General features: G+C 57.2%; 3 protein-coding genes across 3 annotated transcripts; all 3 read right to left on the bottom strand.

Moving 5' to 3' along the window:
- Window positions 1-1,682: 1,682 nt before the first annotated feature.
- On the bottom strand, window positions 1,683-3,077 carry B0H64DRAFT_246477 (concanavalin A-like lectin/glucanase domain-containing protein). Its single transcript, XM_062799921.1, has 3 exons — window positions 2,896-3,077; window positions 2,178-2,798; window positions 1,683-2,098 (listed from the first exon to the last, which is right to left on the bottom strand). Exons 1-3 carry the CDS (start codon window positions 3,048-3,050, stop codon window positions 2,017-2,019), a joined length of 858 nt encoding a protein of 285 aa, XP_062654987.1. The 5' UTR covers window positions 3,051-3,077; the 3' UTR covers window positions 1,683-2,016.
- Window positions 3,078-6,334: 3,257 nt separating this feature from the next.
- Window positions 6,335-10,058, bottom strand: B0H64DRAFT_330399 (uncharacterized protein; the record flags this gene model as incomplete). The annotated part of the gene is made up of 4 exons (XM_062800935.1): window positions 6,335-7,579; window positions 7,821-8,146; window positions 8,372-9,427; window positions 9,788-10,058. 4 exons carry the CDS (start codon window positions 10,056-10,058, stop codon window positions 6,335-6,337), a joined length of 2,898 nt encoding a protein of 965 aa, XP_062654986.1.
- Window positions 10,059-11,522: 1,464 nt separating this feature from the next.
- On the bottom strand, window positions 11,523-12,980 carry B0H64DRAFT_420293 (peptidase S8/S53 domain-containing protein; the record flags this gene model as incomplete). The annotated part of the gene is made up of 5 exons (XM_062805448.1): window positions 11,523-11,711; window positions 11,781-12,255; window positions 12,339-12,394; window positions 12,491-12,676; window positions 12,726-12,980. 5 exons carry the CDS (start codon window positions 12,978-12,980, stop codon window positions 11,523-11,525), a joined length of 1,161 nt encoding a protein of 386 aa, XP_062654985.1.
- Between the last annotated feature and the right edge of the window lie 1,889 nt (window positions 12,981-14,869).

Raw genomic sequence — 14,869 nt, 5'->3', positions numbered from 1 at the left:
CTGACATCTTTTCTTGAGACGGTTGGTGTGTATTGTAGGCTTAGCATCTGGTATCGGGATTGTTCTGCTCAGCTTTGAATGAAGGAGGTAGAAAGGCTTCGAGGCCGCTAGGAGGGTTGGAAACGCTAGAGCACCGGTTCTGGACGCAACTACAAGAAATAATTTGGGATATTTCAAGTTAACTCTTGCACACGCACCACATGATGCCGAAATCGACCTACCAATGGGATGCGCTACCGGGCCGGACGAGAGCCGGTGTCGCCAATTATGCGCCTTGTGAGACACCAAAATGCTGTTGATTGGAACCGGGTAGGAAGCCGATGCATGACGTCCAAAACTTTTGCAAAAACTTTTGTTCAAGGGTGTTCTCAGCCTCAAAACACCAAAAGGGGCGAAGGGCACAGACGAGGCTTTTTCGGTTGGTATTCATGGCGCAAGGCATCAACAACGCCCCCTGGTTTGCTCGTTACCGCCTGACTTGAAGATGTCTCGAAAAAGAAACATATTGACGACTCAAGAGTCGAGACGCGCAGGCTTGTGCAAAAGTTTCCTGCTTCTGACTGACCTCGACAAAAGTTTTCGTTCCAAAAGTTGGCTACCTGCCTATCCTTGGCCCGGAACAGTGGAATAGCTCCCCGTACCTACGTAACTATCTTCCCATTTCAGCAGGAGGACGTTATTCCAGAACCAACTTGGTGCCAATTTCTCGAACTATTTTACTCACGCCTTCTCCTTACCACAATTGTTTGCTGCCCTGGAACTACTGGGTTTCTTTCCTTGTATCCTCTGAGCCTTTCCACCGTCTAGGCCGCAACCCGCCATGGATACGGAGAAGCCAGCATCCACGTGGATTACCAGCTCAAGCACCCCCCCCCCCCCCCCCCCCCCGCTGCAGTGTCGATTATTGCATCGTCGTCGGGGACGGAGAGTTGAGAAGGCAGCGCTCTACCTGAGTGTGCGATCTTAAAATCCATAGAGCGAAATTTGTATAAAATGCTCATGCATACCTAGGTAGGCGGGATGCCCTGTGCGGACTGCTGCAGGGCGAAGCGTCCGAAGCCAGAAGCAGGGGAAGTGTCCGCTGAGCTTACTGCGGCCTAGGGCTTTGCGTTGAAGAGTTGAAGATTTCACACAACCAATACAAGCTTCCGCTACTCAGCGGTATCATCGAACCAGGTTAATACTTGTATCGCACATGACATGGGCGGTTGGACCCCCGAATCCCATAGAATGGTTTCCTTGAGGAGCACCGCAGAAAACACGAGACCGGGTTACGACGATGTTCACGTACAACCAGCCGAAGGTGGCTCTCCACACTCCTCGCCTCGTTCTCGAGTATTCGGAGTCGTTCATCTACGGCGCCCTGGTTCGTAGAAACCAGAGCGGAGCTCTTTTATACGGCCCGCTAGGAACATGTGAGGCCATGCTTGTGAAAGCCTTCGCCCGCGGGTCTGGCGTCACCATGATGGAGGTCTGCGATACTCGGCTGGGATAGTGATACGCTGGGGTCGTGGATTTCCTTGGCAGGGATGGTTGCAGCCCAGGTGCTGTTCACGATGACGACATATGCGGTCGAGCTGGTCACGACTGGGGTATCCTTTCGGTTTCGCGTCGGTTTGGCTTCGGTTTCGTTTAGGCGTAGGCAGTATCGGTAACTTACCTCCATGTACAAGTATACAATAGTGCGAGGTGTAAACAGGACGTCCAATTTGGCAAGCCAAACTTGCTGCATGTACCAGAGCGAGGGTGAAGAATATGTACATCCTAGAATGCAAAAACGCTGGAACATGGCCATGGCCAACAATCCGCCGAACAGAATCCACTGATCAAAACAGCAGAGGTATCATGAAGTCTCCCAAAAGCCAACCCGGGAACCCCGTGATATGCCAGGGACACAACACCCCCGAAATGCATATCGATCCCGTGCCCACCCAGCCAGCTCCTGCGCTGTCGATAAAAATAGACCCAAAACAATCTTTTTCCAAAAACGAGCCCCCTCCAAAAACCACATCCCGACTACGACGAGTAGACAGCAACATACTCGACCTCCATCATGCTGCCATAGCTGTCGGCAGTCGCGGCGTTCGGGTCACCCGGCCTAGGTAGTGACAAGCATCAGTCAGCAAATCCCCCCCTCAACAAGACATGGTAGGTGAATAAAACAGCCCAAAACTTACCAGCTCCCGCCCACAGCAACATTCAGAATCATAAACATAGGCGAGTGCGCCAGCGTAGCCCAGATGCCCTGATCAGCAATATCGGCGCCGGTAACCTGATGAAACACATTCCCATCGACCAACCACCTGATCACCTCCCCCTTCCACCCGCCCTCCCCATTCGTGCGATCGACCTGCAGGGTCCAGGTATGCCAACCATAATCGGACAAACCCACCGACGCGCCCCTCCCCATGGGCTCGTGACACGGCCCACCGACCTCCCCCACGCCGCAGTGGGTGGTGCCGTGGGCGGTGGGCAGGCCGTTGACCGTCTCCATGATGTCGAGCTCGCCGCAGAGGGGCCACTCGGTGCCGTGGTGGACGGCGTCGCCGAGCATCCAGAAGGCGGGCCAGAGGCCCTGGCGGCGCGACGCCGGGTTGTCGCCGAAGCGGATCGCCGCCTCGAACATGGTCAGCTTGCCGCGCTTGGGCGTGAAGGCCTTCTTGGTCTCGATCCGCGCCGACGTCCACTTGCCGGACTTTTTCGACTTGAGCGGGACGAGCTGGACGGTGCCGCCGCCCGAGATTTGGAGGTTGCGGTTTGAGGTCGAGTAGGTTTGGATCTCGCCGTTTGTGCGGACGCTGGGGGGAGGGGGTTAGGATACCATCGTTGAGTCGTCAAGGGTGGGGGGAGTGGAGACGTGAAGGAGGGATACAAGAGCGAAAAGAGGGCGCTTACTCGGTGATCAGGTTCCACCTGTTTTTGTTGGGGGTATCGCCGGCGCTGCCTTCGAAGCCATCTGACCAGACCGTCTTGAAGCCCGGGTAGACGGGGGCTGGCGTGGCGGATACCAGCGAGGAGAGGAGGGACAGGAAGAGAAGCGTGCTACGCATGGTTGCGGCTGAACGGTGACTTGCTGGCTGTAGTTGTGTGTGTTCGTTGCTCGGGTTGTCGGTTCAAATCAAGGCGTGCAAGCAAGCCGCGGCCGTGTAAGTCAAGGACGGTGAAGCGCTTCTAGCGTTTCGAAAGGAATGTGAGCCCACAGGGTCTTATCAGAAGGGAACGAGGGCGGTCCGACAAAGGCGAGACCAAAAAGAAGGAATGACTAAAAACAAGACCGGGGCTTGGTAGAGAATGTAATGGTTCAAAGCGAACGCGAAGGGCGGGGAGAAATTCCTGGAGGGAGGAAAACAAAATGCGGATCTCAAGCAGCTATATGCCGTATAAATTGGCTACCACACCAGACCAGGGGGAGCTCAAATCCACATGGGTCTCGACGGCAGCGATCAGAGCCAGGGTGTGAGGGAGGCCGACGGGGAGCTCTGATTGGAGGTATCCTTCCAAGCTTGCATGAAACGACCAGCAGAGACCGGCACCCCTCTTATTCTAATCGGCCGTGGCGGACGGGTCCCAGGGACATGCCGGGTGGCGCCGGGAACCCCCAACAGTCGCTTCTGGCCAGCCAACTGCCAGACTGGGCAGTTGGGAGACCTCCGAGGGCAAAGGTCTGCGCTGGCCTGACATCCCTGACCCTTGACGTTACCGCGAGGGGTGGCGATCAAGATCAGTGCCAGCACTTCATCCGGAAGCGGTGCTTCATCTGATCATCATCCGGGGAGGCGGGGCGCAGATCGAACCCTGATGTGAAGTGTGGAAGCCCAGACCCGACCGACATCAGATCTCGGATGCCTCTCTTTCGGGTTTTCCATAACCGCTTGTGTGCGAAGAATGTCAAATCGCGAGGTTCACAGTTGGTGATGTTCCCGGACGGTGTGGCTGTCAAACGTGAAACATGCATCCAGTGTCCCCTGGTTCCTTGGCGAGAGGTTCGCCGAAAGTCCGAAGGCGTTACTTGGTAGTTAGGTAGGTGGCGTTTTTGGCAGCCCAGTTGAGAGCCTCAGAAAGCCAAGACTCGACCCAAAAGGTGCTTTTTTGGCGCTTCCCTTGGGAATAGCCGCCTGACTGGCTAGCTGCCCGTTTTTCCTCCGCGCGGATGAGCCAGGTGTTCGTCCATTGTTGGAAGGAAAACAAACCCGAGTTCCCGTCTGAACCCCCGTCTGAACACCCTCGAGCCGTCCCATCTCTCTGAACCCCTGACCCGCATTGTTCTCGGCTCTCAAACAAAGCTTGGCAGGGGTCAACGCACCACTGCAACGTCCAATGGTGGCTGAGAGTTGGTATCTGATGCAAATTCAGTGGTCGAAAAAGGAATGCATGCCCAGCACAGCCGGCGCTTCAAGTTGTTTGCTGCTTGACCGTCTAATCTTGGCTCAGTCTTAAAAAAAAAAAATTGTTTGTGCGACACTCTTCGGCAGCCCGGCAGTCGGCAGTTGGTTTTAAGCGCGACGTGTCATGCCAGTTGTTGCCGGTGTAGTTGTGGGTGTTGGGCGGTAACGCATCTTTTCCATGGGTCGATGGGTCTTGGTTGTGGCTGTTGGTTGGAGGCCGGGGGTTTTCTGGAGGTGAGAAGGAGGTTGGAGGGGTTCGAAGAGTGTTGTTTCCATCCCAACTCGAGTTTCCCAAGCTCAGGCTGCTAACAATGACCGAGTTCTCCACTCGAGCACGCTGTGGAGACCACGTTCATGGATTGACTCGGTCTCGGGCAACCACGAGTGACGGCGCATTTTCGTGATTTGACCGCTTCCCAACTGAAGGAGGAAGGAGAAAAAGGCGGAAGTCTTGGCTTCGGCACTCAGCACTTCTTTCCGCATTCCAGATCTCGCAATGATCGCGCTGCGGCTCCACCTTCCACACCTCGGCAAAAGGCATCCCGGATTGGGTTATTTCCCTGCCGATCTTCAGGACCCTAAGCCCTGAAAGTGGGTGAGCACCGGTTAGGTAAGGTATGGAGGTGAGGGTTGGAGGCAAGCACTCCATACCTCGGGCAACTTTTCGTGGCAAGACAGGTGGCAAGGCATTTTCACATTCAGTTTTGCTCCCTTTGGCTTTTTGGACTTTCCGCACGGGATGGCCGCGGCATGATCGACCCCATGTTTAGACACAATATCGGTCGAGCCTGGGGGAGCGCCGCACGTTCTTATTATACGCAGCCATGTTGCCAGTTCGGTTTGGACCGTTCGGTGGCAAACACCCGCTTGACGAGGTTCATTCCGGTTGCACGAATCTGTCAACTTTATTATCGTCCAGTGCTTCACAATGCTTCTCATTGGCTGACTTGAAGCCAGCGGTCTCGTCGGTTCCGGGTTGCCCTTGGGTCTGCCTTGGGTCATGGATGTTGAACCCCCTCCCGCCCGGCTCAATCCCGTCCCCCCAGCCTCGCCGCTCCAACGAGGTTAGTTGACCGAGTCGACGACGATCTTTAGACTGCCAAGACGGCTGTACAAAAGCCCGCCATTTACTGTCCCTATCGGTAGCGATATGCCGCTTCCGAGTCATCTTTCGGGACGACCTGTCTAATCTCATTTGTCTCCTCTGTAATCCCGGGTATTCCACCCCGAACCACGTTTCCAAGGAGCAGCAAGCCACGGCAGCCGGGTCAGCGAGATTATGGCTCATAGGTAGCTATATTATTATTATCTCCCGTGGAAATGGCCAAGCACCAGCTAACTGCTCAAGGGCGGCCTGTGCTCTATTTCTGAACGACTTTGGTGGCGTTCCTAGACTGATGAGGTGAATTACCCACACAATGTAGCAAGCAAGCTGACCTTGATGGCCGTAACCAGAACCTAGATGGTGAAATATTATTCCGTACATAGCGGCGGGGTGAACATGGTTTCCATGAGCCCGAGCTCAAATTTCAACACAGTCCCGGAGTGACCCCGATGCTTCCTCTGGGGCGGGTACCACCAGTGTTGTTCAAGGTGGCACTCATCCCTAATACGGGCGTGGACACCTGGAGTACCTATTATTAAAGAAAGAAAGAATTGGTAAGCGCCGCACCCAGGGCAACCGATCATTCATTAACTAGCCCAAAGTTCAAATCTCCCGCCCATCCTTGAAAAACAAAACAGAAATCGATCCATCAACCACACATAAACGACTTCTTTGACGCTTTACTTTCCTTCCTCCGTTTGTCCTTCGATACATCCCCATCCATTCCAGCCGATCATATCAAACCCTCGCTCGGTGAAGGCGCTTCCTAGAACCTGGAGGTTTACTAGAACCTAGCACGCTCAGCGGCCCGGGCCTCCTCAAGATCCAAAGCTTCCATTTCCGCCTACCGCTCAGCCTGTTTCTGCTCGAAATTAGGCCAGGTATTCGCGTACCGATTCTCGACAGCAGCAGACTGCTCGTTGAAGTTGTTGGGCTGGCCTTGGTCGCTCATGTTGAAGAAGTTGTAGTTCGATGCGGCGGGAAGCCCGTTGAAGCTGGCGGGTTGACCCTCGGCCACGGCGGCTTGGCCATTCAGGATGGGGAAGTCGTCGTTCAATGCGGCTGCCTGCTGGTTTAAGTTGTTGGGATGATAGTCTGGGACAGGGAAGCCGGTTCCGCCCGAGAGGGTAGCATCCATCTCTGCTGGGGTTATGCCGAGTCCTTGGTTTAGGATCGCGTTATCACCCAAGCCGTTCCCGTCAAACTCTCCCAGTCTCTCTCTGGGCGCCGCGAAACCAAAGCCGTTGTTAGCGTTATATCCGCCGATCGCCGGTTGGGGAGCAGCTCCTGGGTATATTGGGTGCTCGAAATCCACGGGAGTGTTATCCTCGAACCCGGGGCCTTGCCGCTCTGTCGTGATGTTGCCGGCTTGGCTGTTCCCATAAAGATCGTCCTCCACGTCGCCGCCAATCTCGACGTAGGCTCGTCGTTCAAACGCCATTCGATCGTTGAACCCCTCGTCGACGGCAACGGCAGCAGCACCAGGCTCGCCACGGCCCTGTTCAATATCCATCCCACCCCCTCTAGCAGCAATAGCCCCGCGCCGCGGGAACCTCCGAAACCCCCTCCCGTTCTCCCTCGGCGGCGTAAACGCCCCCTTCCACCCAGCCGGGATCAGTAGCACATTATCCGCCCTCTCAAACACCATCCCACCCCGAATCGTTGCGGGCAGCGCCGGCGGCACCACCACCCCATCCACAAGCGGCCTCCCCTCCGGGCCCCCATTCTCTATCATCCCATCCACACCCACACCCACACCCACACCCACGCCCACCTCCGCCTCCTCACCATCAGCGACCTCCGCCCCCATAAACGGATTCGCCCCCGACCGCGGAAACGCAAACGGCCGATGGCCCGCCAACACGCCGCGCACGGCCCTCGGGATGGGCGTCCGCAGCGGCTCGCGCGCAAAGTCGTAGCCGCAATTGTCGAGCGCGTCGTGCGCGTAGACGACGCTGTCGGTGGTGTGCGAGAAGAGCGTGGCCTGCTGTGCGAGGGCTCGGATGTCCTCGTGGATCGCCTGCGGGATCGAGCTGTCGGGCTCGGCGGTCAGGGCGGTCGGGTTGCAGGGTCCCGTGCCGGGGGTGAGCTGCGCGAGACTGTGTTAGTGGGATTGGCTTGGGCGAGGGGAGAGGGTGGGGGATGGGCTAGGGGGGATGGGAGGATGGCACGGAGCCGAACTAACGCAATGAGAATGCGACTTTTTGGAGACTTACCGGGTAGTCACGCCTTCTTGGCCAGGGCTCCCAATGGGGGTCGATGTCGCCCTGGAAGTTGTATGGGTACCAGATCCGGCCGGTGAGGGAATTGGCGTCGAAGCATACAGGGACGGTCGGGAAGAGGGCTGTAATCGGGTCCGGCGGCGGGAAGGGGATCGGAGCACCCAATGCGGGATTGATGCGAGCGGCATCAAACAGCTCGAGGCCGGGCGCCGCTTGGTTCAGGTGCTCGAACGGCTCGCCTGGGGGATTATATGCATCGGGCTCGGCGAGGCGGTAATCAAGGCTGGATTGTTCCGACGACCCATGCGATGGACCAGTTGGGGCAAGTCCTCTAAGGCTGTCGTTATCGTGGCTCGGCTGCACAAAAGCACCGCTCGCAAGCCCCCCTACAGCGTCGAAAGGGGGTCCATAGGGGCGCCCCTCTCCGGCCAGTTCTGAAGCATCGTTCGGGGTGTAGGGCAGGAGGAAGCCGGGCTCATCATGGGCGTTATTTTCGGCGGGCTGCTCTGGGACGCTTGTCGGGGGACCAACTGGAGCTACGCTGGGGTTTCTGGCACGAGATGTCTGACCCGGGGGTCTTGAAGCCACGCCCGAGAAGCCTAAAGAAGCAGAGAAAGGCCCATAGGCTTGAGGACCTGGAGTCCAGGGCTGTGAAGTACCATTTGGTGGACTGGCGGGAAAAGGGGCGTCCTTCTTGGCACGCGACTTCCTCTTGGGTTTTGGCGCCTGGTTTGGGGTGTTATCGGCGGCATCGCTGGGCTCACTGGGACCAAGATTCTGGTTCTGGTGCTGTAACGCGCTGGTGGGTGGGAGGGCGGGGGCAGGAGCAGCCTTCTTGCCACGGGGCTTCTTGGTGGTAGGCTTTGTTGCGTCGTTCGAGACAGCGGCTGAAACACCGCTGGGCTCGTCGTGTTGAAGAGCAGCGTGGGCCTGCTTCGCACCGCTTGCGTGGCCGGCTGTAGTGGCGCTCCGCTTTCTCGGACGGGGCTTCTTGGTGCCCGCCTCCTCCTCCTCCCCTTCCTCCTCCTCGTTCCCCGCGCCAGAGTCGCCGTTGTCGGGCTTGGGAATTGCGAGAGATGACCCGGACCGGTTGATCAACTTTATCTTCGTCGCCTTCTTCCGCCGTTGGGCTGGCCCAGCCTGCTCCTCGTCACCGGCGGCTGCGGATGCTTCTTGGTTGCCCGAGGGCACGGTCACCTCACCCCGCGGAATCTTGGTATCGGCCGCCGTGGGCTGGTTGTTGGCGTCGGCGGCCGGGCGGGAGCCCTTGATCACAATCTTGGGCAGGCGAGGAGGGGCGGAATGGGCGGAGGGGGCAGAGGGCGCCGATGGTTGGGGCGCGGGGAGGTGGGAGCCGGGGGGGTGGGTTGGCAGCGGGCCCCTGCTGAGGCCTGCGGTCTCGTCTTGCGCACCACTGATCTGATGCTGGGGCGTGGGGGCGGGCAGGCGGTAAGGGCCAGCGGGGGACGAGAAGAGCGGGTCGGTTGCCCGGTACAGCAACCGCCGCACCCCGGGGAACACCGGCTCACCCGCCGGGCTGTCGTCCTTGTCCTCCTCCTCGTTGTCGGCGTTGTCCCCTTGGCCGACACATCCACTCCCGAGACCACCCGCTCGTGCTCCTCCCTGACCCCTTGTATTCTTGCCGACGATCCGGTCAGGGGTGCTGTCCCCACGATTGTCGGCCGCGCGCCCGCCTTTGCCGGCGAGGGGGGAGGCTGAAGACGCGCTTGGGAGCTGAATCTCCCGCTAGATACCGGTTAGCGCTTGTCTGGTTGTTTCTCACACACGATGGGGCCGTTAAGACATTGAACGTCGCTTCCATGGCATCATGGGGTATCACAACAAACGTTGTCAGAACCACCAAGAGCCGTCTCAACCACCAGTGGCCGTCTTGAGCACCGAGAGTCGCCATTGCCGGCAAAGCTCCTCCGGACTCAAAGCCGTTCAAGCCAAGGATCGCCAAAGTTCTGTGAGTCGTCACAACCAGGGGCTGTCACAACTCCAAGAGCCGTTGTCACAGCCGAGGGTCGCCACAACACTAGCATAATAGGGTCGGGGGTCGCCGTCGTCAAAACTACAGGCTTCCAGATCAAAGGTGGTCACAACCAAGGGACCTCGCAACACCCAAAGGCTAACTGACGGGAAAAGACGAAGAAGACTTGCCTGGTTGCCGCTGGAGTGGCCGCTTGACCGCCGGATGGCGGAGATCTCATGCCGGGCATCCCCCGGGTGGAGGCCTGGCAGCACCGAGGGTGTCGATGGGGCGGCTGAAGCCGCGGCAGCAGCGGGTCGTGCCGTCGGCGGCGAGCCGGCGGCCCCCGAGGGTACGCCCGGGGTCTTCTTCATCCTCGTCCTCTCCTGGTCACTTGTGTATTTTTTATTCTCAAAAAAGAGCAAGGGCGAAGCGGAAGAGGAGGGGGGCGAGAGAGGGCGCTGTCCCGACAACTTCGTGGTCTGGGGAAGTGGTCGTGGTCTCGAGATGGGAGTTGGAAGAAATGGGGGAGCGGGGGGGGGGAAGAGGAAGTAATTCTGAGAAATCGGAGGGTTGAAAACAAAGTGGGTAACGACTAGTGGCAGGAAGGGACACAATGAAAGTCAATACTTGAGATAGTATCTGGGCGAGCTGCTATCACAAGTTAACACGCACTACCCGCACTGTTTAAGCTAAAAAGGGGTTTCTCAAGAAACCCCTTATAGGAAAAAAACGGGAGACCGGGCCCACCTCAACAGTATCACGGGCTGAAGCACCATAAGAGACGAAATGAACAGAATCACAACATATTGAGTGCCTTACTGAAGGTGTTTACCTCTGAACAGAGGGCTCGACGTGTTGTTGATTGCATTCAATGGCGTTGCGGCACGTTCAGCAAGCGCGACAGTTCTAGCGGTTTCCTGAGTTGGTGTTTGGCAGTTGGTCTGGCAGTTTGCAGACAAGGTCATTCATCACCTGTTTAAGATATGTTAACGAGAAGGATTGTTAAAGCGGGAATGCCTCTATGGGCAGGGTATTGTTGTCTTTCAGCTGAGTGTTTGCCTTGATAGTTGTATCATCCGAGAACGTGTTTTAGAGACACACACTACAACACACACTACAACGTGAAAGAGAGATTCAAGCACGGTTCTGCTCTGGACTGGGGGAGGGGACCAAACGTGGATCTCGGAATGCCTCTTAGGGCGAATGCAATCCGAACTTTCTGCCAACAACAAGGAACAGACCCGATACCACAGTGCATACTGTGAGAGGAACTATGATGTTTCCCACGGACTACTATTCATAATCTCTCCACATTATTCAGTCTTATACCACAGTCCTCTTCAGTCTTTCATCGTAGCCACTCACATACTGTGGTATACTACTGCTTTTATCTCTGCAACGAGCGAGTTCCACATTCAGGATTTCTTGAGCCGAAACTTTCTAGAAACTTGATGGGCTAGTTTCGAAATTCTCTCGGTCCAGCATTCTTTTGTCTCCCACTTTCGTCCAGAAGGAGCTTCCCATTATGGGAATTGCATTATCACATTCACCTAGAAAGTGCTAACAGTGCCAGCACCTAGCTTAGGTACTGCCATTTCCTGTGGAACCAATTGGGAGGATCAAAACAAAGAGCATTTAGATCTACCATTGAGCAAGCATAGGTACGTAAGAGTTTCTCCGAACATCGGTCTAAAGAAAAGACAGCGAAAGAGACCAAGCCTAGGGCCCGAGAACCAACCCCCACAGACAGCCACCACACCATTCGGACCCTCGCAAGCCGTCTCACCTCTCCATGTCATCATCCCTCGACGACAGCCACAAGAGCCAGCTTATTCCTAAGCGATGCCGTTGTAGACAATGGCATTGACGGTGCCGCTGGGGAGGCCAGTGATGGTGTCCAGGGTGGCCGTGTCCTTGAGGTACTGGCACAGCTCGGCCGGCGTCTTGGGGCCGAGCAGGCTGAGCAGGTAGGCACCGAGGCCAGCAACATGGGGGCTCGCCATCGAGGTGCCCGAGATGGTGTTCTATTTCCCAAGTCAGTCAGTACCCAGGTGACCTTTCCCACTCTTCGACCGGCAGAACGGATAACTCACAGTCCGATCAACACCGCCAATCCAGCTGCTGAGCACATCGACACCGGGCGCAAACACATCAACAAGCGCACCATAGTTGGTAAAGTACGCTCGCACATCATCCACATCGGTCGCACCGACCGTGCACACGGTCGGCTCACTGGCGGGGGAGTAGTACTGGGAGTCGTCATTGCTGTTGCCGGCGGCGACGGCAAAGAAGACGCCGGCGTTCACCGCGCCCGCGGCGGCGCTGTTGATGGCCGTGGACCGGCTGCCGCCCAGGCTCATGTTGGCGACGGTGCCGCTGGGGCACTCGCCGGCGGCGGTGCGGTTGGCCGCGTCGGCCGCGACGAAGTCGATGCCCGCCAGCACCGACGAGATGGTGCCCGACCCGTTGGCGTTGAGCACCTTGACCGCGAACAGCTTGGTCTTCTTGGCCACGCCGTAGGTCACGCCGCCGACGGTTCCGGCTACGTGCGTGCCGTGGCCTGCGCCGCTGTGGGGGGGAGCGGGGTGTTAGGTTGGGTGTTTGAAGGAACAAAGAGGGGCCGGGGGAGAGGGGGGTTGGTTTGGACTTACTCGCTGTTGGAGGTGTCGATGAAGTTGGCAAGCCAGGTTGCGCGGCCTTCGAACTCCTGTCTGGTGTCAGTACCATACCATGCCCCATGGGGAGCAAGAAGAAGAGACGGGAAGTGGTAGAGGAAAATGGGGACAAGACAAAACAGGCGTACGTTGTGGGCAACATAGATGCCCGTGTCGATGATGTAAGAGCAGGTGCCTTCGCCGGCGCTATCATCGTAGCTATACGACGTGGCGCCCGCGGTGCGGCTCGAGATGCGTCCCAGTCCCCAGGGGACATCGTCCTGGGTGACGGTCGCCTGGGTGGTGATGACGGCATCTTGCTCAATGTACTCGACCTACAAATGTGTTAACTATGGGATGGCCATCACCAGAAGCAGGACATACCTCAGACAGCTTGCTAACGGTGTCTAGCACCTGCGGGCTCAGCTGGGCCGCGAAACCCTTGAACCGACCGGCACGGTAGACATGTTTGGCGCTGCCAGCCTTGACATGCCGGATGGCGTCCTGCAGAGTGCTCTCAGAGGCACCCGCCTTCAGCTTGACAATGTAGTTGCCCGGGATAAGCTGGGCACCCCGGGGCTGGATCACCGGTGCCGCGAGGGCAAGGGGGAGAAGCGTGGCCAGAGTGAGGAGCTGCATGGTGGGTTTGACTCTGTTGCTGTTGAAGGGGGTTGGTCTACTGAGTTTGTCTGAGGGATGGGGGCTGCTCTGAACATCTTGGCCGGCGAAGAGCCCCCTATTTATCTCCGTCGACCGAGACACTGCCTCGAGACGGTTATCTTTACCTTCCCCTTAGGGGGCCACATGCCGCCCTGCACGATTAGTGATACCTCGAGCAACAACAAGGAAGGTCATGTTCGTGACGGCCGGATACGGACACGCTGATACCTCCATCACGGGCACACTCGACAGAGTTGCACCCTCAAAACGTTCTCACCTACCGAGATGGGCTTGGTTCGAGCCGTTGGGTGTTTGCGTGCTTCGGCCAGTCCGTGGTGTGGTTCGCGGATGCCTCGACGCATACCCGGCCTTGCCGCCGTCCATGAAAAGCAGAGTCCGACGTTCGGATAGGAGAGGGGCAGCAGGGTACTGGCGTGCATGTCAACCTGGCTGTGTAGACGTGCAAGGTGGTATTTTGAAAGTTCTCGGGCCGTTGCCATGCGGTTGCGTTCGGGAAATATAAACCTGCCATGGAACGGCGGGAGGGCAGAGTGCCAGGCCGTGGCGTGCTGGCGTCGGGTGCGAGCCGCAACTCGCCTCGTATAGAGGAAACTGCCTCCCGTGCAGAAGCGAACGTGCGTCATCAGTATGCGGTATTCGTCAAGGTAAAACCGTTCCACTTTGGTCACCGCTTGGTGTGACGATGCGGTCGTTGTAACCGGTTTAGGGGCGCAACGGCGACCTGAGACCAATCGTAGCGACTAGGTAGCCATGGTTGCACGGACAGGAACAGAAAGTGGTAGGTGCATCGGGACATGGGGGTTCTGGCCGAAGGCGGCGTGGGACGGTAGAAGGAATGCAGCCAGCAGTGGCCGGACAGTTCCGGGACTTTTCACCGTGTGACAGGCATCCCGCAGCTTTGACAGCTATCGGACTCGTGTGCCAAGCTGCCAGGTTCTGGTTGCGAGGGAGGTGTACGGTTCACCTTCCTAGCTAGGAAACCGCTCGTGTAAGCTTGGAGGGCCAGGGCAATGGCTTAGACATGATCTTGTGCAACTTCGAGTTGTGTTGAGTGACGAGTTTGAATGCCCTTTGGAAACAAGAGTAGCTTAGTGTTTTGATTCCGGGTTCCTGGGTTCTTATTTCATCTCTCTTTCAGCATATATCGAGGGACCGCGGCGTCGGGTCGCTTGTCATTCAGCCTGAAGAGAAGCTCGGCAGTTGGGTCTTATAACCGGGCGTGGGCCCTCGCCTCGAGGTTTTTGGCTGCCCAAAGGAGCCGGCAGTTAATATGCGTATGCAGCCTTGAGTGCCATATCAGCACCAAGGCCTGCGGGATGGATGGTAATTTCATTTACGAATCAGACATGCATTCCCGCGCTCCTGACAAGGTCTTCTGAGCCGTGCGATGAAACGTCAAGATCAACTACAACCAGCACAGCCCAACGTCCATCGGTCTGCCCAGTCAGTGAGCCTTGAAGGATTCCATAAGGTTGTGTTGAACGTGGGATGAAGGTCTTTGTGTTATCATGGTCTCTCGGATGACATCTAGGGGCGACCAAAAATACCTCAAACCATTGCTCATCGGTTGAGGGGATGGCGCTATGTGATCAAATGAGAAGGGTTTCCAGGTCGGGACTTTATGCCCATTATGGCATTGGAAATAATTAATGCGCGGCCCCCATCTGGTCGAATAGTCCAGACCTCGCACCGGGATTCAGAGGAACAACGTCAACCATTTCCAAGTCTCGTATGGCCCCCGTTTCCCACTCAGTTCCTTTCCGGTCCCCTTCATCGTTCTTCTCCCAAACACCACCCCAATCTCCCGCCAGCGGCCCCGAGTTGCCTTTTGTGGATAAGTGGTAGTT

This window comes from Chaetomium fimeti, assembly GCF_033439085.1.
Source record: "Chaetomium fimeti strain CBS 168.71 chromosome Unknown B0H64scaffold_9, whole genome shotgun sequence".
Taxonomy (NCBI): Eukaryota; Fungi; Ascomycota; class Sordariomycetes; order Sordariales; family Chaetomiaceae; genus Chaetomium; species Chaetomium fimeti.
The sequence above is the reverse complement of the archived record's forward strand: the minus strand, read 5'-3'. Positions and strand labels throughout refer to the sequence as shown.